Source organism: Amblyomma mixtum, chromosome 2, assembly GCF_055824585.1.
Source record: "Amblyomma mixtum isolate Tamu chromosome 2, ASM5582458v1, whole genome shotgun sequence".
NCBI classification, from domain to species: Eukaryota; Metazoa; Arthropoda; class Arachnida; order Ixodida; family Ixodidae; genus Amblyomma; species Amblyomma mixtum.
Genome location: NC_143013.1, coordinates 90,746,334 through 90,771,706, shown reverse-complemented (window position 1 = coordinate 90,771,706; position 25,373 = coordinate 90,746,334). Strand labels below are relative to the sequence as shown.

General features: G+C 48.0%; 1 protein-coding gene across 4 annotated transcripts in view; it reads right to left on the bottom strand.

Moving 5' to 3' along the window:
* Positions 1-22,879, bottom strand: part of LOC149360114 (SEC14-like protein 4) — a 74,002-nt gene extending 51,123 nt beyond the window's left edge. The window contains exons 1-2 of one of the 4 annotated variants that reach the window (XM_089572182.1): positions 22,807-22,879; positions 12,808-12,887 (exon numbers count right to left, since the gene is read on the bottom strand). In XM_089572182.1, coding sequence (XP_089428308.1) covers positions 12,808-12,861 — 54 coding nt within the window. In that variant the 5' untranslated portion in view covers positions 12,862-12,887; positions 22,807-22,879. Of the gene's footprint in view, positions 1-2,228; positions 2,349-12,807; positions 12,888-22,806 lie in introns of those variants that run through there. The other 3 variants (XM_089572181.1, XM_089572183.1, XM_089572184.1) reach the window with 3 other exon arrangements.
* Between the last annotated feature and the right edge of the window lie 2,494 nt (positions 22,880-25,373).

Sequence of the window (25,373 nt, the reverse complement as noted above, 5' to 3'; positions counted from 1 at the left end):
ATGACCCCGTTACGCTCCGGTTAATTTTCGTAACACTCTTCCGTCGTGGCGCATGCTTTATGTCGGCACTGGTTTGTCACCCCGCTGTTTCTCGATGAGCTGTTCAGACGCATGTTGTTTTGATGCCGCGTTGTTACTCTCGATGTGCTGTTTTGTCGCAGTGTCGTCTTCTTTTGTCATTTTTCTGACGCGCGCTTCCTCTTCCGCGTTGTGTAATATCATGGCATAGAAAGCGTATCCACGTGTCTACAACCCCACTGGATCTAATTCATTGCCGAAGGACTGACTACAACTACACAAGCAGGTGCGACGTCATGACTAAGACAAGGCAGGCAAGCTTCAGCGAAGCTGAGCTGTACTCTGAAAGGAGGCCTACCAGTGGCTTCATCTTTGCCTGGCGCCTAGTAGATGAGGGTCGCTCTGGTCTGTGCTCAGTGAGCATGCGCTACTGGAGAACGGTTTGCCGATTTGCCCTGTCATAGGGCGCGGATCAAGCGAACAGTCGACGCTCGGATGAGACTACAAAACATCTGGAAGGCTGTATTATCTGCGTCGCACTTGCGTAGAGCACTTGAGGGACATGTCGCTGCATAAACATCGACATCTCGTCAAAGCTTCCAGCTTTTAGAAGCTACCCTCCAGTTTAAATGGAGCCACATAGACCTGGAAGAACGTCCACACGGGCAAATTACTACGAAACTATGGGCTGCTACATCTAGTTTCGGTTTTCATTAAAAGCGCTTTACGCAAGGTCACGTGACGCAGACTGCATAGACCAACGCGGTTTGAAGGTGATCGCTTCAGGGTTAGCCTAGTCAGATTAGCTGCTTTAAAGGTATATTTTTTTCGTTCGTTTGAAGGCTGCTACGAATGCATAAGCTTAGCTAGCCGAAGGACTCCTCTGTTCAGCGCCGTCATGTATGTTGCGGATTACGTGACCGTGACGCCATTAAAATTTGTTGCTCTTTTTTAGCCGCAAATAAGGTGGAAACTTTTAAATCGCGCTGGTCTGTACATCCGTAAGGGCAGTTATCGCTTGTAGATCCTCAATACCGGGCGTTTCCCGTAACTTGAGCCAAGGATTAACAGAAGCTGTGGGCCGCAGATGTGTATCATCAGCGACATATTGTTTGCCGTCGTGTTGCTTAACTTGGAGTATCTTTAAAGTTTCACCTACTTAATAATTAGCTAGGCTTATTTAAGGAAATTTTGTAACAATCATTTTAGGCCCAAGCGCACTTCGTCAAGGTGTAGACGTGATCCAGGAGGACCAGACTATTTCTTTTTGTAGTAAACGCACAGTTGCTGGTACAAATAGTTTAACGTTGACAGTAGCGCTCGTTCCTTCTGCGGCCTCCTTTACGTCCTGTTCATTGTCACGCTTCCTCTCCTTCAACGGACTAATCAATTTGAAGAACATAAATGAGCTCGCAATTTTCAATTAAGTTGTTGCATCTCAGCACTACAAGTATCATCTGATTCTATCTCATCGATCAGGTGTTCGCATCTCGTGGCTGCTTCCATAGAGCGACGTCACTATTCAACGTGCCTATACAAGCGGGAGTAACCAGAGCGACGATCGACGCAGTGTGCTTCGCCGAGAACACCCCTTCAATGGCTTCTCACATTTCGCTCGTCCAATATCTGGCGCAAAAAGCGGAAGTTAAGCAGAAACGAATGCAGCTTCTGCTTTTCGAAGCTTGCATCCACACCGTAATTCTTAAGGAGCAAAGCAGTCAAAATTTGAATTGATTTCCGAGCGGTCAAGCTATAACGATTCAAGTGCAGTCTGTCGAAACCCTGTCGAAGGCTTTGCTACTGTGTGATGGTAGATTGGTTTTTTGGGGTTTAACTTCTCAAAGCGACTCAGGCTATGAGGGACGCTGCAGTGGAGGGCTCCAGATAATTTCGACCACCTGGGGTTCTTTAACGTGCACTGACATCGCGCATTACACGGGCCTCTAGCATTTCGCCTCTAGCGAAATGCGACCGCCACGGCCGGGAACGAACCCGCGTCTTTCTGGGCATACGGCCGAGCACTATAACGACTGACACCCATAAATTGATGAGCGGCAAGTACTGCAGCGCACGGACTTTAGTCAGCGCCAAGTGTCCTCTCCAGATCGGGTCCCGGAAGTGTAAGGGTCTCCTGAAACAAGAGCTATCTCGGTGGCACGCGAGTTATCGCAGCGCCAAGCTCCGCCGGATTCACACGTGCGGCCATTCACCCGATCGAGAGCCGCTTGCTGCGCGGGCGAGAGGTCTCCGACGTAGCCGCTCATGGTTCCTGTTCCAACTCCGCGAACCTCTGGACAGAAAGTGCGACCGCCACCGCTGCCGCACTGCTGACGGCCTTCGAGGGAGGGCGCGGGGAGAGGGAGAGTCCGTTCGGCCTCCGTACGCGCTGACAAGGGCTCGTAACACGAGCCAAGGCCAGCCTCGGGCTATTTTTCGTGCCAGACGCGTTGGATAAATCTGCTGGCCTATTATGTGTCGCGTCTGGCATATCGATGCAATGTTACGTGGACTGCTGCAGGTATTGACGCCTCTGTCGCCGCGCGAAGCTCTGTCCTTTCATTTTTCTGTCGTTACCTAACACTCGCCACTAGCATCGACTCGTTTGAAAGAATACAGATGAGCGCTAAAGCGATGAACGACCATTGCATACGATTCTTCTCGCTGAGTGCTGATCACTCTCAGGCGCACCCTAGTTTATTGGGGTTTAACGTCCAAAAGCAACTCAGGCTATGAGGGACGCCGTAGTGGACGGCTCCGAAATAATTTCGACCACCTGGGGTTCTTTAACGTGCACGGAGATCGCCCAATACACGGGCCTCTAGAATTTCGCCTCCATCCGAATTCGGCCGCCGCGGCCGGGATCGAACCCTCTTCTTTCGGGTCAGCAGCCGAGCGCCATAACCACTGAGCCACCGCGGCGGGGGACTTGCTTACCCTTTCCTTTGCTATTCTTTGTGTAATTATGTAATCTCATCTCGCCACAACACTGCTACTTTCTTACTCCGTAACTATTATGCCGCTGCGCTGTTGGCGTCAGTTTTGACGTCTTAGAAAGTAAAGGAAGAAACCGCAGTAACTTTAAAATACTTGTTGCTGGATGTAGCCATAGGAAATTGTGCCTATCGTCATATGAAGGTTCTGTTCAGGACGAATGACACATGTGCAGGGGTACAGTGGCACTTGTTCCTATTCCCCCCCCCCCCCCCGTATTGGGTTGTTGGTTCCGTTTGGCGTGATTCCTCTTCATAAACGATGAGCTTTGTTTATGTTTCAGTTTCACCTCACACGGTAAACAAATGGAAAGAAATGATATATGAAATCTTTTTTGTCAGTGTACTTGTTAATGATCACGTAAATAATGGCGCTTTTTCCATCTTTTGGTGAAAACTGAACTGCTGTAAATTTGAAAACATTTTATTTACAAATACATATACAGAAAAAAAAAACTCGGATAAAACGACTTTTCAAAGCTTTTCTTTGGGTACCTATCAACGATGCTCAAAATAATGGTTCCTTTTGAATCTCTGAATGAAACAAATGACATGTGTTTCTAATTATTCTGTTTCCAAATACCACAGAACGATGATTAAAGCACACACGGTAGCCCTACGTAAACGCCACAATCAATAATAGTTTTCATTCAGTTCAACCCTTCGGTCGTATGAAAAAAAAAATTGTCTGCTTTAACTTTACTCCACAGAGGTATGTTTAACACAGTAATCATTTCCATGATAAGAAGGTAAGCATGTAAGTTTCAATTTGGCGATCGCTTGTTCGTTAACGGGTTCCATAAAAGTGCGTAAAGCCTCACGGCTTAGAGAAAACCCCGCCTTCTCAAACGACGCTCACGATTTTTATTGAAAATAGTCTATACAGGCCCCGAATAAAGCCAGTGAGTTTTGAAAGGCGAGACACCAACTTTGAATTCTGTACAATCATTTGATATTTTGTACAAAGTGTCAGAGTGGTCAGAAATTGTAACACTCAAACAACGAGATTTATCTTACAAGTTCTTCAGGGGTCTTGGGATCACATAACTTTTGTTTTCTAATGCTGTGCATGAAATGAGAAAGTCTGAATAAAACGATACTGCTACGTGTTGCAAACTTGTATATTATAGTAGGATAGAACTTAAAATAACTGCAGTAGTAAGCCTGCACTGGGATACGGTCCGCGGTGTACTATCCACGGTCCTCTATCTAGGCAGTCACAACATTAAAGAAACTCAGCTTTTTAATGTTTGACTATATTAAAACAGCCAGGTATCCAAATTCCAGACCTTAAAACTTTTTTTTTTTTTCGGATTAGCTTCTTGTTTAGGCGTCAAGACAAACTTGAACAACGGACTGCTTTTTTGTCGAGGAGGAATTCTATTCGGCGGTCCTGAAGGTGCGCTTCACTGCAGACTTATTTTGTATCCGACTATAGATGGTGTCGAAGGTCGTATTGCCAAGCTAATTGTTCCGAGAAATATTATCTGCTACGTTCGCTGGCGAACATAAAAAGCCGCCCCAGCTTTCGATATGAAGTGTACTAAATTCATCTCAAACAAGGAAATCACAGCTGGGTGTAGCATACCTTCGGAAAAATGTACTGTAATGTGTATACGCCGTGAAATCTTTATCCCGGGTGTAGAGCCACTGAGCTTAAGACCGCCACGCAGCGGCCGAAATATGTGTGTTCCCGCCGGCCTGCAAGCTGTTAGTTGACGCGGTTGACACGGTCGCGCCGACGAGCGCCCGCGCCGAAGAGCTAGCCGGGTACGCGTTACGTGAGTTACGGCGCGCCGGCAGTCTCGTCTCGGTCCCTTTGAAGGATCCCCGCCGCGAGAAACCCTAAACGGCACTTGCACCCGCACCGCTTTTCGGGGGAGCGCTCCTTTTTCTTTTGCTTGTGCGTGTGTGCGCCGACTCCGCGTATTCACCGTGAGGGAAACGGCGCCGCTTCTAGGCGGCGCGCGGGAAGCCGGGAACACGGACTGTGTTTGGTCGGTGTCAGTGGCGCGCTTTCCGAACGCTGACATTTAGTTTTCTTTTTCGAGTGGGCTGACAAAGTCTTCGAGGGCTATGTACTCTCGACCACTTAACGCGACCTCTTGCCAAGCTCTTCCCGGCGAATAAAATGTTTTACAATCAATTTCTTTAAGGCAGCGGGCGGCTTCGGCGGCGGCATGCCATAGTTCTTGAGCTGCGCGGACAGATATACGCTTCAGCCGTGCACATTGCCCGAACTTGCGGCCTAACGGCGGCGCCGAGACGCTTTTTCTTTTGGCCGTGTGCTTCTGTTACCGCCGGCTGGCGCCGCTTCGAGGAACAGGGCAGATGACGGTTCTGTTCGGGTGTTGTTGTGTGTATTCCTGCCTCTTTACGTGAGCGCAGTCCGACTTCCCGAGGGGAAGATGCTCTGTTACGGTTTCGTTGCGTTTTGCTTGTGTTGTATCTTATATCAGTCACGTGCACAGTGGCCCCGCCTAAATACACGGCCACAGGCAACTGTTACGTCACGAAAGGACCGGCCCAATCAGCGATGAGCTGAGGGGGTTAAGAGCAGATGTTGGCGGGAATCTGGGGGTTCTCGCCAGGAGCTTTTGACCGGGAGAGCTCTGGCGGCTCCACTCTGTTGTTGCTCTCCCTTTGTTTCGATTCTGTCTACACTGTACCATCATGCTAATCTTATATGTATAAAGTTTCTTTTTGTTTCTACAACGAAAGGCTTCGTCATCGTCCTTCGCGCTAATTAATGCCAATCACAAGACCGGGCCGTAACGACAACGAGACGGCCTGACCTCGCTACGCAACTGCAAGCGAGGAGAAGAAGAGAAAAGGGTGAAAAGAACCGCAACTCCGGGTGACCGCCGACATTTCCATGCGCTAGTGCCTTATGACGGAGCGAACTTCCGAAAAGTTCAAAGAACAGCGTATGCTGAGAGAGCGTGCGCAGCTGTAGGAGGTGGAGGAGGAGGAAAAACATTTATTTGAAACCATAACAGAAAATTTCTGTCGAGCTTGGCGGGTGGCTTCCTTATTCCAGGGCCCCACTGGCCTTGGACGCGTGGCGAACTAGCTGAACAAGTGCGTGTTGACATTCCGGGGTATCGCCGGTCAGCTGTACAAAGCTCAAATTACGAATTTTCGTAATTGTCGGTCTTTAACTTTTATCTTCGAGCTATACACGGGTATACATTTTTATGTTTTCATTCGTTTGCAAGCTTTATAAGTTACATACTTGTTCACAACTGCCATTTAAAAGTATACCGTATTTACTCGCATAATGCTCGCACTCGCATAATGCTCGCACCCCCCACATTGCCTATCGAAAATTGGAATTTTTTTTTTCCTCGCATAATCATCGCATCCCCAACATCACTCGACAGAACTAAGGAAAAGTGCATGCACTATCAAAATATAGCATTCTAGCATCAAATATAGCATCAAAATATAGGACTCTGAGTGATGGTGATGTTGCGGGCGGCCAGCCTTCGCAAATAAAGTGTTTCTGCAGCTAGTGTTTGTCGTCTCTGTGGTTTTATTACAAACGTAAGTCCTGCTTGCAATTGAAGTTTTGGTTAAATTTACAATAGCTGGCTTGAGAACCCCGGTTCACAGCCTATTTACATTTGCTTTCAGCACTCCAAAGCATTGTTAAAAAATTTTCCCCGCGTAATTATCGCACCCCCTAACTTCGCACCGATTTTCTGCGAAAAAAAGTGCGAGGATTATGCGAATAAATACGGTATGTCTCCTCCATATACATGAAATCGGAGTCATGAAAAATGAAAATAACGCACATTCGTCTGCCGAATTCTACAACAATCCTGCGAGCATCGGCTGCCGAGGGACTTTTTCGGACCAACGCAATGCCTATATTCTGCGGGTTGCCTCTGCCTCTGATACTTGCGGTCGCTGAACAGCTGCTTAGGGGGATAAAGAGAACACGTGGCAACCAACTCGCCCACGCCAAAAGAAGGTCCGTTCAGTGGAAGAGCCCTGTGATTCCGTGTATGTACGCGTTATCCCGTAATCGTAAACTGGTTCCAGGAAAGGTTGACGCGAAAGCTATCTTGTCAGCTCTGAAGTAGGTTCCTAAGCTTTTGCCCCTATGACTTCCTCGGTTGCAAAAGATTAGAAACAATGCAGTGTTCGAGGCTTGAGCATGTATACACAGAATGAAAGGAGGGCATTGTCCTCAGCGGCTGAACTGAGAGTACACTCGATGGAGTAGCCCTAGCGCTGCCGACAATGCACTGCTTTGGAACGGGTCAGTAGCAAGTGAAGCCCAACTTAATTTAAGAGCAGCAAAAAAAAAAGTTTACAACAATTCCATGACAGCTATTATGTTTTCTAGAGTCTGTGAGCACCAGTGAGCCTTGTAAAGCGCACTGTGAGGAAGCTATTCTATAACAAAAGGCCTTTTCGGTACTCACTGCATTTGCTAATACCTGCTTTGGTGGCTTAGTGGATATGGCGTCCGGCTGCTAAGCCATATTTCGCGGGATCGAGTCCCGGAAGCGCCGGGATTTTCGATGGAGGCGAAAGGCAAAACGGCCGTGTTTAAAAACCCGACGTGGCTGAAATTAATCCGGAGACCTCCACTACAGCGTCTCTAATCGTGCATCTCACACGCACGCACGCACGCACGCACGCACGCACGCACGCACGCACGCAGATACTGTGTGATCCTCGTTTTGAAGTGAATAGGCGTGTACCGTATAGCCGCCGAAAAAGACGTCTTTAGACGGAGCAGTTCGCTTTACAAAACCATCACTGGTGAGACACCTGTATTTCGTTTGTTTTTTTTTTTTTCACCTTTATGAAGATCCGTTTTCAGCGAAACGCATATATCTCGTTAGAAGGCGGTAATCTATCGATAGAGGCTGACTTCGGTTGTCCAGTGCCCTAATAACCGTGATTGAGGGACAAAACAGCGCACAGAGCCACATTCAGAAGCACATGACACTCGGGAGCGCACGCGTCATGCATGTACGCTTTTCTGTGGCATCTGGACTGGAGAACCGAGACGTCGTTTGTTGTCGGCAGCCAGGCAGTCAGAGCTGATAATAACTTCTTAAATGTCCTGAAGTGGTCGCCGCGCTGACTGCGCTTTCTTTATCTCGCTACGCCGGTTGTTTTTGCGGCGTGCATTTGCTGCAACTGTCGGGGTGCCGTATTTTCAGGAAACAGACAGAAGTCTGGGGAGCATTCTCTGCTGCCCGCGTCGATAAAGTGTGGGATTTGATAAGGAAAGGAACGGCGCCATAGAAAAGGACTTGCACGCAATTAGCAAACACTTGTGGGTGTTTTCTGGCTTCAAAAGCCTGCCACGTCTGCTTGCGGCCCATCCGGTTATTCGTTATTTCTTTCATCAAAGCGGTTTAATCACGATCGCCATCTACCTAACTATAGTCCATGGTCAAGCAGAGGTTTCTCCCGTACCTGTCCAATTAACTCCTTCGTGCGTCATCTGAGACATTGCAGTGTATACCTAATCTCATCCGTGCATCTGACCCTCAGCCGCACCCTGCTGTCCTTGCGTTCCCTTAATATCCATTGCGTTACTCTCACGAACCACCGGTTATATCTTTCCTTTGCTTCTTGCCTTCGCTTGATTTCGACTGGGATATTATCAAACAGAGTTTGCGCACTAACCCGTACTGCTCGTTTTTTTCTACCTCTTAACGTTGCACCAATCATTTTTTTTCCCCACAGCACGCTGCGTTGCCCTCAACTTCATTTCAATCCTTTCCGTTAGCTTTCAAGTGTAGTACTAACAGATGAGTACTGGAAAGGTACAGCTGTTATATACTTTCCGTTTGAGGGATCCTAGTAAGCAGCTGTTCATGGCCCGAGAAATCCTTTCATACGATTTTAATACGGCTTGGTACTCGCCCGTAAACTGAACCCGCAACGCGGCAGTTCCTTTTCGTAACGCTCTTCCGTCTTCTCGCCTGTTGTATCTCGGCTCTGGTTTGTCACCCCGCTGTTTCTCGATGAACGGTTCTGACGCGTGTTGTTTTGGTGTCGCGTTTTTAATCTCTCGATGTGCTGTTTTGTCGCAGAGTCGTTTTCTTTTGTCTTTTTTCTGACGCACGCTTCCTCTTCCGTGTTGTGTAATATAATGGAATAGAGTCCCCGCCACTATACAACCCGAATGGATCTCATTCATTGTTAAGGTACTGACTACGACTATAGAAGCAGGTGCTACGTCATGACTGAGAAAAGGCATGAAAACTACAGCGAATCTGCACGCTGAAAGGAGGCCTACCACTGCCTTCATCTTTAATAGACGCCAATCACGACCCTTGAGAAACGACCGCTCGTTTTCGCAGTTGCCATTGTGCAGTCACGATAGAAGAGCGCGAACGAAGCACTCATAACCTCGTTATTCGCTTAAGTAGAGTTCGTCTACACCTTTCCAGTTTTTTAATAGCATGCAAGTATTGGCCGTTATAAAATCCTAATGGACTTTAGTTCGCGAATAGTTCAGATCCAGGCGCCGCGACTACTGCTCGGCCATTCGGGCGTAGCGCAAAGGCAGAATGGTCACGTGTCGCCAAACAACGTACCGCAGGGCGCTGCGGTTGAATCAAAACTATTCGGCGCGTCGTCTGCTAGCGCTGCTCCTTGTATCCCCCGAGAGCGCGCGCGTGTATTTGTCGCTATTTTTTTTTAAACAGAGGGTCTTAAGGCTGCTCGCTTGATCACCTTCCTGCGACGGAGTGATTCGGCGAACTTGAAGACAGCTGCTACGTACTAGAGCTTCTCAATACGGTCACATTCACTCCAGGCGCACGCGGTGACGACCGTCGTCTGCATGGCTGCGCCCGAAGCTGCGCGTAGCTCGCGATTTTTCGCTTATCGCATTTCTTCGCACGTTCAAAGCAAGCCACGCAACATTAGCTGCCAACGGCAGGATCAGCCTCTGAAGGGAATCTCGCAGTCAACGTTTCGCTTGTGCTCTGTTTCCATACTTTGACGGGAATGGTTCTGGCCCCCGCTTGTGATAACCGGGTACCAAGCAGCACGATAAGCGAAGGAAGGAATCAGAAGCTGCGCGCAGCTTTAGGCGCAGCCCAGTAGATGAGGGTCGCTCTAGTCTGTGCACAGTGAGCATGCGCAACTGTCGAACGGTTTGCCGATCTGCCTTGTCATAGGGTGTGGATCAAGCGAACAGTCGACGTTCGCACGAGACTATAAAACAACTGGAAGGGTGTACAGCCTGCGACACACTTGCGTAGAGCGCTCGAGTGAAACGTCGCCGCATAAACATCGACACCTCGTCGAAGATTATAGCTTTAGAAGCTATTCTTGCGCTGAAATTGAGCCACATAGACCTGAAAGAATGCCGACACGGGCACTTTACTTGGAAACCAAGGGCTGCTATCTAGTTTCGGTTTTCATTGAGTGGTGCTCGCTGCTCGAGCGCTCTACACAAGGTCACGTAACGCAAACTGCACAGTCTAACGCGGTTGGAAGGTGATCCCTTCAGGGTTAGCCCAGTAGGATAATCTGATTTTAACCGTATTTTTTTTTTCCGTTTCAAGGCTGCTACGAATTCATGAGCTTAGATAGCTGAAGGGCTCCTCTATTTTGCGCCGTCATGTTTGTTGTGGATTAAGTGACCGAGACACCACGAGAAATTTGCTGGTCGGTCGTAGCCGAAATGAACGTGATGACTTTCAAATCGAGCTGGACTGGACAGCCCCCGTGAATAGTATACAACCCAAGGGGTTCGCTTCTAAGCTGTTTAGCGGGGCTCCCTACAACATCTAGGAATCCAAAGCTTGGGAGGATTGAGGACTCGAAGCCGTTTATTGTTCGAGAGATTACGGTCATTGAGTATGCATAAACAGGCACGATGAAGGCCTCTCAAGCAAACCCCTTGGACTGTATACTTTTTACAGGGGGTGTATATGCGTAAGGGCAGTTACCGCTTGTAGATCCGCTATGCAGGGTGTTCCCCGTAGCTTGAGCCAAGCATTAACGAAAGCGATGTGCCGCAGATGTATGACATCAACGACGTATTGTTTGCCTTCGTGAATTTTTACAATTCCACTAACCTAATGGTTAGCTAAGATTATTTAAGGAAATTTCGCATAGTCATTTGAGGCCCAAGCGCGCTTCGTTAAGTTGAGGAGGTGGTTCCTGAAGGCCAGTTTCAGTTTTTTTTTGTTGTAAACGCACTATTTCTGGCACACATTGTTCACGGTTGTTAATAGGCACGCCCCGTTTGTAGCCTGCTTTAAGTCCTGTTCGGAGATTGCATTTAATGCACTATTTCATTTGAGGAACAAAAATGGGCATGCAATTAGTCATTTAAGCCGCTGCATCAGTTTCTTGGAAAGTCCTGCGCTCCAAACATCGTCTCATTATACTTCAGCGATATGATGTTTGCATCACGTGACTCCTTCCGCAGAGCGACGTCATCATTCAACGTGCCTATATACAAGCGGCGGATTAAGAATGGCCAGTGACGTGATGTGTATCACGGAGCCCTTCAATGGCTAGTCGGATTTGGCTCGCGAAATATTAGGCGCAAAAAGCGAAAGTTGATAAAAAAACTCTGCCCCTCCCGTAACCGAGAGTAGAGTAAGCATGAAATGTTTACGGGCATAACACGAAGCGTACGCGGACACGACGAGACGCAGGCGTGACAAGAATGTATATGCATAGAATGTATAGGCGAAAGCGTTTTCCGCACCACTTTGCCTATGTGACACTGGTGACATCACCACTGGATTACGTCACACATAATTGATGACGAAGTAATGACAAATTACTAATTAGTGACTATTTACTGATTAATGACTAAATACTGATTAACTGCTAATTAATGACGCTTAAGCTTCGCCTTTAGGAGTGGAACGCGACAGCATGTTGTAGCGCTACCAGGGAGTCCACGGAATGCAACCACCCGTTCGGAGCGATGCCTTGCCCTTTGAACGCGACGCTTTTTGAGAAAGGAAGCGGCGCAATAATTCTCTGTCATCTCGGTGGACACCCGAACCGCACCGTACAGGAAGGGAGGAACGCCACCACCCGTTCGGCGCGAAGCTACCGGCGCTTGTATGCCGGTCCTGTAGGAGGGCTTAGAGAGTCTCGTTAAATCTCGTACGGTGCCCGGATGCTCTCGTTTCAGTGCCCGGATGAGTGGAATTCAGTGCCCGGATGTTGGCTTTCGGTCTCGGCGTGACGTCACCACACTGCTGACAACGGGAGCTAAAAGCATTTCATGCTTAAAACGAAAGCAGCTTCTTGTTTTTCGAAGCTTGCATCAACACCGTAATTTCGCAACGAAGAAGGCAGTCGAAATCTGAATTGTTTTCCGAGTGATCACGTTATAATGATTCAAGAGCAGTTTGTCGAAACGCAACACTGGCAGCGTGTGCTGGTAGTTTTATGGGATTTTAATACCCAAAGCGATTATGTGTCCGAGGGACGCCGCAGTGGAGGGCTCCGGATAATTTCGACCACCTGGGGTTCTTTAACGTGCACTGACGTCGCGCAGTACACGGGCCTCTAGCATTTCGCCTCCACCGAAATGCGACCACCGCGACCTGGATCGAGCCCGCGTCTTTCCGGGCAAGCAGCCGAGCACCATAACGACTGATACCCATAAATTGATGAGCGACAAGCGCTGCAGCACCCGGTCTTTTGTCAGCGCCAAAGCTTCGAGGGCCTCTTCAGATCGGGTCCCGGAAGTGTGAGGGTCTCGTGAAACAAGAGCTATCTCGGTGGGGCGCGAGTTATCGCGGCGCCAAGCTCCGCCGGATTCACACGCGTGGCCACTCACCCGATCGAGAGCCGCTTGCTGCGCGGGCGAGAGGTCTCCGACGTAGCCGCTCATGGTTTCTGCTCCAGCCCCGTGAACCTCTGGGCAGAAAGTGCGACCGCCAGTGCTATCGCACTGTTGACGGCCTTCGATGGAGGGCGCGGGGAGAGAGAGAGAGACCATTCGGCCTCCGTACGCGCTGACAAGGGCTCGTAACACGAGCCAAGGCCAGCCTCGGGGTATTTTTCGTGCCAGACGCGTTGGATAAGTGCTGCCGGCCTATTATGTGTCGCGTCCGGCATATCGATGCAATGTTACGCGGCCACCTGCGTGTATTGACGCCTCTGTCGCCGCGCGAAGCTCAAACCTTTCATTTTTCCGTCGTTGCCTATCACTCGCCACTAGCGTCAACGCGTTTGAAAGAATACAAATTAGCGCTAAAGCGATGAACGACCACTGCATACGATTCTTCTCGCTGAGTGCTGATCCCTCTAAAGCGCACCCTACAAAGGCCTGCTTACCTTTTCGGTTTCGGTTTATTCGGGTTTAACGTCCCAAAGCAACTAAGGCTATTAGGGACGCCGTAGTGGAGGGCTCCGGAATAATTTCGACCACCTGGGATTCTTTAACGTGCACTGACGTCGCACAGCACACGGGCCTCTAGAATTTCCCCTCCATCGAAATTCGGCCGCCGCGGCCATGATCGAACCCGCGTCTTTCGGGTCAGCAGCCGAGCGCCATAACCACTGAGCCATCGCGGCGGGGGACTTGCTTAGCCTTTCCTTTGCTATTCTTTGTGCAATGGTACATTCTCTTCTGACCACAACACTGCTACTTTCTTACGCCGTCTCTATTTTGCCACTGCGCTGTTAGCGTCAGTTTGGACGTCTTAGAAAGTAGAGGAAGAAACAGCAGTAACTTTAAAGTACTTGTTGCTGGATTAGTTGGCGTAGCCATAGGAAATGGAGGCTTTCGCCATATGAAGGTTCTGTTCAGGACGAATGACACAAGTGCAGGGGTACAGTGGCATTTGTTCCTATTGCCCCCCCCCCCCCCCCCCCCCCCTATTGTATTGTTGGTTCCGTTTGGCCTGACTTCTCTTCATAAACGGTGACCTTTGTTTATGTTTCAATTTTACGTCACACGGTAAACAAACGGGAAGGAAATGAAATATGAAATCGTTTTTGTCGGTGTACTAGTTAATTATCGCGAAAATATAGCGTTTTTTTACATTTTTTCGTGAAAACTGACCTGCCATCCGTTTCTAAACATTTTATTTACAAATACATATACGTAAAAGAAAAACTCGGATAAAACGACTTTTCAAAGCTTTTCTTTTGGTACCTATCAACGATGCTCAAAATAATGGTTCTTTCTGCATCTCTGGGAGAAAACAAATGACATGCGTTTCTAGTGACTTTGTTTCCAAATACCACAGGACCATGGTTAGAGCACACATGGTAGCCCTACGAAAACGCAACAATCAATAATAGTTTTCATTCAGTTCAACTCTTCGTTCGTATGAAAAAAAAAATTGTTTGCTTTATCTTCACTCCACAGAGATGTTTCTCACATAATCATTTCCATGACAACAAGGTAAACATGTAAGGTTCAATCATTTGGCGATCGCTCGTTTCGTTAAGGGGTTCCATAAAAGTGCGTAAAGGCTTAAGGTTCATGGAAAGCCTCGCCCTATCAAACGACGGTCACGATTTTTATTGAAAATACGCAAAGCAGGCCCCGAATAAAGCCAGTGAGTTTTGAAAGGCGAGACACCAACTTTGAATTCTCTACAATCCTTTGATATTTTGTACAAAGTGTCAGAGTGGTCAGAAATTGTAACGCCCAAACAGCTAGATTTATAAGACAAGTACTTCAGGGATCATGGGATCACATAACTTTTTTTTTTCTAATGCTGTGCATGAAATGAGGAAGACGGAATAAAACGATACTGTTGTGTGTTGCAAGCCTGTACACTATAGTAGGATACAACTTAAAATGATTGCAGTAGTAAACCTGCACTGGGATACGGTCCGCGGTGTACTATCCACAGTCCTCAATCTAGGCAGTCGCTAAATTTAACGATCTCAGCTTTTTGATGTTTGACTATATTAAAACAGCCAGGTATACAAATTCGAGACCTTATAACTTTTTTTCTTGTGATTAGCTTCTTGTTGAGGTGACAAGACAAGTTTTAACAACGGACTGCTTTTTTGTCGAGGAGGAATCCTATTCGGCGTTCACTGCAGACTTATTTTGTATCCGACTATAGATGATGTCGAAGGTCGTATTGCCAAGCTAATTGTTCCGAGAAACATTATCTGCTACGTTCGCTGGCGAACATAAAAAGCCGCCCCAGCTTTCGATATGAAGTGTACTAAATTCATCTCAAACAAGGAGATCACAGCTGGGTGTAGCATACCTTCGGAAAAATGTACGCTAATGTGTATACGCCACGAAATCTTCACCCCGGGTGACCGCCGACATTTCTGTGCTCTAGCGCCTTATGACGAAGCGAACTTGTGAAAAGTTCAAATAACAGCGCATGCTGAGAGGGTGTGCGCAGGTGTAGGAGGAGGAGGAAAAACATTTATTTAAACCATAACAGAAAATTTCTGTCGAGCCTGGCGGGTGGCTTCCTCATTCCAGGACTCCACTGGCCTTGGACGTGTGGCGAACTAGCTGAACAAGATCAGGGTGGATGTTTGGGCGAGTTGGTTGCTCATGATGAAAAACTAGCGCTCGAGACGAGGACACAACGAATGTAACGCATGTGTTGTCGTCTTCGTTGTATCCTCGTCTCGAGCGCCACAGTTTTTCATCATTAGCTGAACAGCCACCGCGGTGGCACAGCGACTATGGTGCTCGGCTGCTGACCCAAAAGACGCGGGTTCGATCCCGGCCGCGGCGGCTAGAATTTCTTTGGAGGAGAAATTCTAGAGGCCCGTGTACTGTGCGATGTCAGTGCACGTTAAAGAACCCCAGGTGGTCGAAATTTCCGGAGCCCTACACTACGGCGTCTCTCATAGCCTTAGTCGCTTTGGGACGTTAAACCCCATAAACCAAACCATTAGCTGAACAAGTGCGTGCTGACATTTCAGGGTATCGCCGGTCAGCTGTACCTCTCACCGCTAAAATGACGAATTTTCGGAATAGTCGGTCTTTAAACTTTATCTTCGATGTATACACGGCTATACATTTTTATGTTTTCATTCGTTTGCAAGCTTTAAAGCTTACATAGTTGTTCACAGAGGTCACAACTGCCATTTAAAGGTTGTATGGCTCCTGTATATACATGAAGTCGGAGTCATGAAAAATGAAAATGGTTGGTTTGGTTTATGGGGTTTAACGTCCCAAAGCGACTAAGGCTATGAGAGACGCCGCAGTGAAGGGCTCCGGAAATTTCGACCACCTGGGGTTCTTTAACGTGCACTGACATCGCACAGTACACGGGCCTCTAGAATTTCTCCTCCAAAGAAATTCTAGCCGCCGCGGCCGGGATCGAACCCGCGTCTTTCGGGCCAGCAGCCGAGCACCATAACCGCTGAGCCACCGCGGCGGCTGAAAAATGAAAATGACGCACATTCGTCTGCCAAATTCTAGGACAATCCTGTGAGCTTCGGTTGCCGAGGGACTTTTTCGGACAAACGCAGTACCTATATTGTGCGGCTTGCCTCTGCCTCTTGATATTTGCGGTTGCTGAACCGCTACTTAGGGGGATAAAGAGAACACGTGGCAACAAACTCGCCCACGGTAAAATAAGGTCCGTTCAGTGGAAGAGCCCTTTGATTCCGTGTAAGCACGCGTTATCCCGTAATCGTAACCTGATTCCAGGAAAGGCTGACGCGAAAGCTCTCTTGTCTGCTCTGAAGTAGGTTCCTAAGCTTTTGCCCCTATGACGTCCTCGGTTGCAAAAGATTAGAAACAATGCAGTGTTCGAGGCTTGAGCATGTATACACAGAGTGGAATGAGGGCATTGTCCTCAGCGGCTGAACTGAGAATACATCCGATGGAGTAGCCGGGGCGCTGCCGACAATACACTGTTTCGGAACGGGTCAGGAGCAAGTGAAGCCCAACTTGAGGCAGGTTAGGAGCAGCAAAAAAAAAAAACGAAAAAGTTTAGGGCAATTCTATAACAGCTATTATGTTTTCTAGAGTCTGTGAGCACCAGTGCAGCCTTGCAAAGCGCACTGTAAGGAAGGAATTTTCGGTACTCAGTGCATTTGTTAATACCTGCCTTGGTGATTTAGTGGCTATGATGTCCGGCTGCTAAGCTATAGTTCGCGGGATCGAGTCCCGGAAGCGCCGGGATTTTCGATGAAGGCGAAAGGCAAAACGGGCCCGTTTAAGAACCCGACGTGGCCGAAATTGACCGGAGACCTCCACCACGGTGTCTCTAATGGTACATCTGACACGCACGCACGCACACGCACGCACGCACGCACGGACGGATGCAAGCACGGACGCATGCACGCACGGACGCATGCACGCCCACACGCACGCACGCAGACAGACACTGTCATCCTCGTTTTGAGGTGAATAGTGGTGCAGCCTAGCCGCCGAAAAAGACGTCTTCATAGGCAGAGCAGTTCGCTTGAGAAAGCCGTCGGTGGTGAGACACGTGTATTTAGTTTTTTTTTTTTCACCCTTACAAAGATCCGTTTTCAGCGACACGCATATATCTCGTTAGAAGGCGGTAATCTATCGATAGAGGCAGACTTCGGTTGTCCAGTGCCCTATTAACCGTGATTGAGCGACAAAACAGCGCACAGGGCCACCTCCGGAAGCGCACGCGTCATGCATGTACAGGGTAAATCACACTTAGAGGGAACACCGCTCCGCGTGGCCACGCACCTGCTGAGTGCCATTGAATCTAACCTGTTCATGACTCAATACAGAGGGCCGCATGAGGAGAAGAACCTCGACGTGGGGCTTCATGTCATCTGCCCCTTTGCACAGCTTTGCCACCACCTTGGTCGCAATAGCGCGGCACGTGTGGGTAGCCACGCGGAGCCGTGTTCCCTCTAAGTGTTATTGACCCTGTACATTCCCTTTTCTGGACTGGCGCAACGAGACGTCGCTTGTTCTCCGCAGCCACGCAGTCAGAGTTGATAATGACTTCTTAAATGTCCTGAGGTGGTCGCCGCGCTGCCTGCGCATTCTTTATCTCGCTATGCCGGTTGTTTTTGCGGCGTGCATTCGCTGCAACTGTCGGGGTGCCGTATTTTAAGGAAACAGACGGAAGCCTGGCGAGCATTCTCTGCTGCCTGCGGCGATAAAGTGGGGGATTTGATAAGGAAAGGAACGGCGCCATAGAAAAGGATTTGCACGCAATTAGCAGACACTTGTGGGTGTTTTCTGGCTGCAAAAGCCTGCCACGTCTGCTTGCGGCCCATCCGGTTATTCGTTATTTCTTTCATCACAGCGGTTTAATCACGATCGTCATCTGCTTAACTCTGTCCACGGCCAAACAGAGGCTTCTCCCGTATCTGTCCAATTAACTCCACCTTGCGTCATCTGAGACATTGCAGTGTATACCTAATCTCATCCGCGCATCGGACCCCCCTGCTGTCCTTGCTTTCTCTTAATGTCCATTGCGTTACTCCCACGAACCACCGGTTATATCCTTCCTTTGCATCTTGCCTTCGCTTGATTTCGACTAGGATATTATCAAACTGACTTTGCCCAATAACCCATGTTACTCTTTTCCTGCTCTTTTTCTACCTCTTAACGTTGCACCAATCATTTTTTCTCCACAGTACGCTGCGTAGCCTTCAGCTTAATTTAAAGCCTTTCCATTCGCTCCCAAGTTTAGTCCTCATAGATGAATATTGGCGAGCTACAGATGTTGTATACGTTCCGTCTGAGTGATCCTGGTAAGCTGCTGTTCATGGTCAGAGAGATCCTGCCACACGATTTTAATGGGGTTTGGTACTCGCTCGTAAGGCGGCAGTTCCTTTTCGTAACGCTCTTCCGTCTTTGCGCACGTTGTATGTCGGCTCTGGTTTGTCACGCTGCTCTCTCTAGATGAGCTGTTCTGACGCGTATTGTTTTGTTGTCGCTTTGTTTATCTCTCCATGTGCTGTTTCGTTGCAGCGCCGTTCTGTTGTGTAATACCATTTTTCTGTTGTGTAATATCATATATAGAGTCACAACCACTATACGACCCGAATGGATCAAATTTATTGCTGAGGGACTGACTACAACTATATAGACAGATGGGCCATCATGACTAAGACAAGGCAGGCAAGCTGCAGCGAAGCTGAGCTGTACTCTAAAAGGAGGCCTACCAGTGGCTTCCACTTTGCTTGGCGCCAATCACACGCGATGACAAACTACCGCTCCTTTTCGCAGCTGTCTGTGTAGTCACAATAGGCGCATCAACGCAGAGCTCATAACATGGTTATTCGCTTCATTAAAGTGCTTGTATACTCTTCCAATTTTAGTAATATCACGCGAGCGTTAGATGTTCTAAAGCCCCTCTATCCTTCAAATGCAGCGAAAAGTTTGGATCCAGGCGCCGCGATCACTGCTGGACCATTGGGGCAGAGCTCGAAGGGGAAGAGGTCACGTGCCGCCAACCGCCCCATCGCGAGGCGCGGTGGCTGAATCGAAACTATTCGGCGCGTCGTCTGCTAGCGCTGCTCTTTCGATCCCACGAGAGAGCGAGCGTGTATTTCTCGCTACAACCTTTACAAAATAGAAGAACCTAAGGCTGTTATGTTGATCAGCTCCCTATGACGAAGTGATTCGGCAGACTCGGAGACAGCTGCCGCGTACTACATAGAGTTTCTTAATATGGCCACATACACACGAAGCACGCGTAATGACTGCTGTCGTCTGCTAGGATGGGCCTAAAGCTGGGCGCAGCCAGCGATTTTTTGTTGTGTTATCGCATAGCTTGGTTGTATGTTCAGAACAAGCCATGTGGCGTTAGCTGCCAGCAGTAGCCTCTGGAAAGAATCTCGCAGTAAACGTTTCGCTTGTGTTCTGTTTCTTGACTTTGACGGGAATGGTCCTGGCACACGTTTGTGATATCCGGGAGATAAAAACGCAATGAAAAAAATTTATCTCAAAATGAACTCAACCTAATACTTCCGGTGACCTCTGGCTTCCGGCGGCGATTACAAGGTAGATGTACTATGGTAGCGTAGGCTGCATAGAAGCCCATACGTTCAAAACATGGCGGCTTGTGGTGCGCAGCCAGCGCCGTCTTCGAAATGCGTGGACAACTAAAAAGTGACGTCATAATTAAAACAAAAACGCGACGTCGAAGTCACGTGTTTTAGTGACGTCATATACGTGACGTCAGCGTCAGGTGCTGCTTGGCGGGAAAAATAAACTGCTGAACGCCGCGACGCTTCAGCGCGACACCCGACACGAGAACGAAGAAAGAAGACACGACGAGTGCCGACCACCAACGCTATTTTTAGGTAGTCAGTTCTCGTTGTGCCTTTTTCCTTCGTCCTCGCCTCAGGTGTCGCGCTGAATGTCGCAGGTGTCGCGCTGAAGCGATGAAATGTGACGCCGCCAGACAGGTTATCGCTCGCACATCGTGCAACCGCACACCTCTTTTTTGCGTACGGGGGCGCCATGGCCACAGACGATGCCCTTTGGGGGCAAAAGCGACAGAACCGCACCCAACGGAACGAAACTAAACAGAAGCGCTGGCAAAAGGGAAAAGCGGAAACCGTACACGAACGATGCACACCAAGAACTCGAGCAACAAGCAACGAGGAAAAAGTAGGGCTAGCAGAATCGAGTTTCAAACAAAAGCAAGCAGAATGGTCAAAAGATATGACCAGGGTATTACATCAGAGCACCGTCAACCTTGGCATCGTCCCGCTGCCATTGCCGCTACTCTGAACGAACGCTGTCATAAATTTTTACTAAGCAAGCGCTATACTTTCTAACAAAATGCACACAACTAAAACATTTTAAAAAGGAATCACTGCAATTGTTTTTGAATGCTTTTGAAACACAAAATATGCCCTAATTATTTTCCTCTTCTAGTCGTGTTTGTCCACTCATTTCATTTTGGCGCTTTAGTTCCACCCCTAATTTGATGTCGCTAGCACTTGGTTCTGGACCGCATTCGAGCTCCGGCTTCGCGACCTATTTCAATTGACCTTGGCGATTATGCCAAGCAGCACGATAAGCGAAGGAAGAAACCGGAAGCTGAGGCGCAGCTTTAGGCGCAGCCTAGTAGGTGAGGGTCGCTCTAGTCTGCGCTCAGTGAGCATGCGCAACTGTCGCACGGTTTGCCGATTTGCCCTGTCATAAGGCGTGGATCAAGCGAACAGATGCGCTCGGATGAGACTACAAAACAACTGGAAGGCTGTATTATCTGCGTCGTACTTGCGTAGAGCACTTGAGGGACGTGTCGCTGCATAAACATCGACACCTCGTCAAAGCTTCTAGCTTTTAGAAGCTACGCTTCAGTTCAAATTGAGCCATATAGACCTGAAAGAACGTCCACACGGGCAATTTACTTCGAAACTATGGGCTGGTATATCTAATTTAAGTTTTTATTGAAAGCGCTCTACACAAGGTCACGTGACGCAGACCGCACAGTCCAACGCGGTTTGAAGGCGATCACTTCAGGGTTAGCCTATTCGGATTACCTGCTTTAAAGGTATATTTTTTTCGTTCGTTTGAAGGCTGCTACGAATGCATAAGCTTAGCTAGCCGAAGGACTCCTCTGTTCAGCGCCGTCATGTTTGTTGCGGATTACGTGACCGTGACGCCATTAAAATTTGTTGCTCTTTTTTAGCCGCAAATAAGGTGGAAACTTTTAAATCGCGCTGGTCTGTACATCCGTAAGGGCAGTTATCGCTTGTAGATCCTCAATACCGGGCGTTTCCCGTAACTTGAGCCAAGGATTAACAGAAGCTGTGGGCCGCAGATGTGTATCATCAGCGACATATTGTTTGCCTTCGTGTTGCGCAACTTGGAGTATCTTTAAAGTTTCACCTACTTAATAATAAGCTAGGATTATTTAAGGAAATTTTGTAACAATCATTTTAGTCCCAAGCGCACTTCGTCAAGGTGTAGAGGTGATTCAGGAGGACCAGACTTTTTTTTTTTTGTAGCAAACGCACAGTTGCTGGTACAAATAGTTTAACGTTGCCAGTAGCGTTTGTTCCTTCTGCGGCCTCCTTTACGTTCCGTTCAGTGTCGCGCTTCCTCTCCTTCAACGGACTAATCAATTTGAAGAACATAAATGAGCGCGCAATCATTCAATTAAGTTGTTGCATCCGTGCACTACAAATATCATATGATTATATCTCATCGATCAGCTGTTTGCATCTCGTGGCTGCTTCCATAGAGCGACGTCACCATTCAACGTGCCTATACAAGCAGGCGTAAGCAGAAGGACGATAGACGCAGTGTGTTTCGCCGAGAACACCCCTTCAATCACTTGTCACATTTGACTAGTGCAATACCTGGCGCAACAAGCGAAAGTTAAGCTGAAAATTTGCTTTTCGAAGCCTGCACCCGCACCGTAGCTCCTTAAGGAACAAGGTAGTCAAAATCTGAATTGCTGTCCGAGCCATCACGCTATAACAATTCAAGTGCACTTTGCCGAAACCCAACTTTGGTATTGTGTGCTGGTAGATTGGTTTTGTGGGGTTTAACTTCTCAAAGCGACTCAGGCTATGAGGGACGCTGTAGTGGAGGGCTCCAGATAATTTCGACCACCTGGGGTTCTTTAACGTGCACTCACATCGCGCATTACACGGGCCTCTAGCATTTCGCCTCCACCGAAATGCGACCGGCGCGGCCGGGATCGAACCCGCGTCTTTCTGGGCATACGGCCGAGCACTATAACGACTGACACCCATAAATTGATGAGCGGCAAGTACTGCAGCGCACGGACTTTAGTCAGCGCCAACGCTTAGTGTCCTCTCCAGATCGGGTCCCGGAAGTGTAAGGGTCTCCTGAAACAAGAGCTATCTCGGTGGCACGCGAGTTATCGCAGCGCCAAGCTCCGCCGGATTCACACGTGCGGCCACTCACCCGATCGAGAGCCGCTTGCTGCGCGGGCGAGAGGTCTCCGACGTAGCCGCTCATGGTTCCTGTTCCAACTTCGCGAACCTCTGGACAGAAAGTGCGACCGCCACCGCTGCCGCACTGCTGACGGCCTTCGAGGGAGAGCACGGGAGAGAGGGAGAGACCGTTCGGCCTCCGCACGCGCTGGCAAGGGCTCGTAACACGAGCCAAGGCCAGCCCCGGGCTATTTTTCGTGCGAGACGCGTTGGATAAGTGCTGCTGGCCTATTATGTGTCGCGTCTGGCATATCAATGCAATGTTACGTGGCCTGCTGCGGGTATTGACGCCTCTGTCGCCGCGCGAAGCTCAAACCTTTCATTTTTCCGTCGTTGCCTATCACTTGTCACTCGCGTCAACTTTCTCGCTGAGTGCGGATCACTCTCATGCGCACCGTACAAGGATCAGCTTACCCTTTCCTTTGCTATTATTTGTGTGATTGTACATTCTCTTCTGACCACAACACTGCTTGCTGCTTTCTTACGCCGTAACTATTATACAGCTGCGCTGTTAGCGTTAGTTTTTACATCTTATAAAACAGAAGAAACAGCAGTAACTTTAAAAACCTCGTTGCGGGATTAGTTGGCGTAGCCCTAGAAAATGCAGCCTGTCGCCATATGACGGTTCTCTTCAGGACGAATGACACATGTACAAGTGTATAGTGGCACTTGTTCCTATTGCCCCAAGTATTCGGTTTTTGGTTCTGTTTGGCCTTTCCTAAATGATGACCTTCGTTTGTGTTTCAATTTTACGTCACGGGGTAAACAAATCAGAAGGAAATGATTTGAGAAATCTTTTTTCTTGGTATACTAGTTAATGATCGCGAAAATAATGACAATTTTCTCATCTTTTGGTGAAAACAGAACTGCCATCAATTTTCACGTTTTGTATTTACATATTTCATATTGTATTATTGTATTTGAGCGCTTGTCCTACGTCGTTCTTCAGCTGTGTGTGTGTTTTTTCGGCGCAACTGTTTTTTCCTTTCTCGAGTATAATGAGCCATCTAGCCAAAATAGAAGTTCTTCTAAACTGTATTTACAAATACGGCAGGGAGGCGGTTGCATGGCATATAGACCGAAGAAAAAATAAAACTGGGATAAAATGATTCTTGGGTACCTATAAACGATGATCAAAATAAAGGCGCCTTCTGCATCTCTGGGTGAAACAAATCACATGCGGTTCTAATTATTTTGTTTCCAAATACCACAGAATGATGATTAAAGCACACACGGTAGCCCAACGAAAACGCAACAATCAATAATAGTTTCCATACAGTTCAACTCTTCGGTCGTATGAAAAAAAAAAATTGTCTGCTTTAACTTTACTCTACAGAGATATGTTTCACCCAGTAATCATTGTCGTGAGAACAAGGTAAACATGTATGTTTCAATTTGGCGATCGCTTGTTTTGTTAAGGGGTTCCATGAAAGTGCGTAAAGCCTCACGGCTTATAGAAAGCCCCGAGCTATCAAAAGACGCTGGCGATTTTTATTGAATATAGGCTATACAGGCCCCGAATAAAGCCAGTGAGTTTTGAAAGGTGAGAAACCAACTTTGAATTCTATACAACCCTTTGATATTTTGTACAAAATGTCCCAATGGTCAAATATTGCCATTCGCTAGGTTTATCAAGCAAGTACTTCAGGGGTCGAGGGATTACATATTTTTTTCTTTACAGTTGTATTCATGAAATGAGAAAGTCTGAATAAAACGGTACTGCTATGTGTTGCAAAACTGTATACTATAGTAGGATACAACTTAAAATAGCTGCAGTAGTAAACATGCACTGGGATACGGTCCCCGGCATACTATCCACAGTCGTCTATCAAGGCAGTTAGAAAATTAAAGGAACCCAGTTTTTTTATTGTTTCACTATATTAAAACAGCCAGGTATCGAAATTCCAGACCATATAACTTGTTTTTTGTCCTTAGCTTCTTGTTTAAGTGACAAGACAAATTTGAACAACCAACTGCTTTTTTGTCGAGGAGGAATTCTGTGCGGCGGTCCTGAAGGTGGGCTTTACTGCAGACTTATTTTGTATCCGACTATAGATGATGTCGAAGGCCGTATTGCCAAGCTAACTGTTCCGAGAAATATTACCTGCTACGTTCGCTAGCTAGCGAACATAAAAAGCCGCCCCAGCTTTTGATATGAAGGGTACTACATTCATCTGAAACAAGGAAATCACAGCTGGGTGTAGCACACCGTCAGAAAAGTGTGCACTAGTGTTTAGTTTGGTTCGTGGTTTATGAGGATTTAACGTCCCAACGCGACTCTGGCTGCGAGGGATGCCGTAGTGAAGGGCTCCGGAAATTTCGACCACCTGGGTTTTTTTAACGTGCACTGACATCGCACAGCACACGGGCCTCTAGAATTTTTCCTCCATCGTAGTGTGTACAGCCCGCGAAATATTTATCTCTAGCGACCGCCGACATTTCTGCGCGCTAGCGCCTTATGACGGAGCGAACTTGCAAAAAGATCAAAGAACAGCGTATGCTGAGAGAGCGTGCGCTACTGCAGGAGGGGGAGGAGGA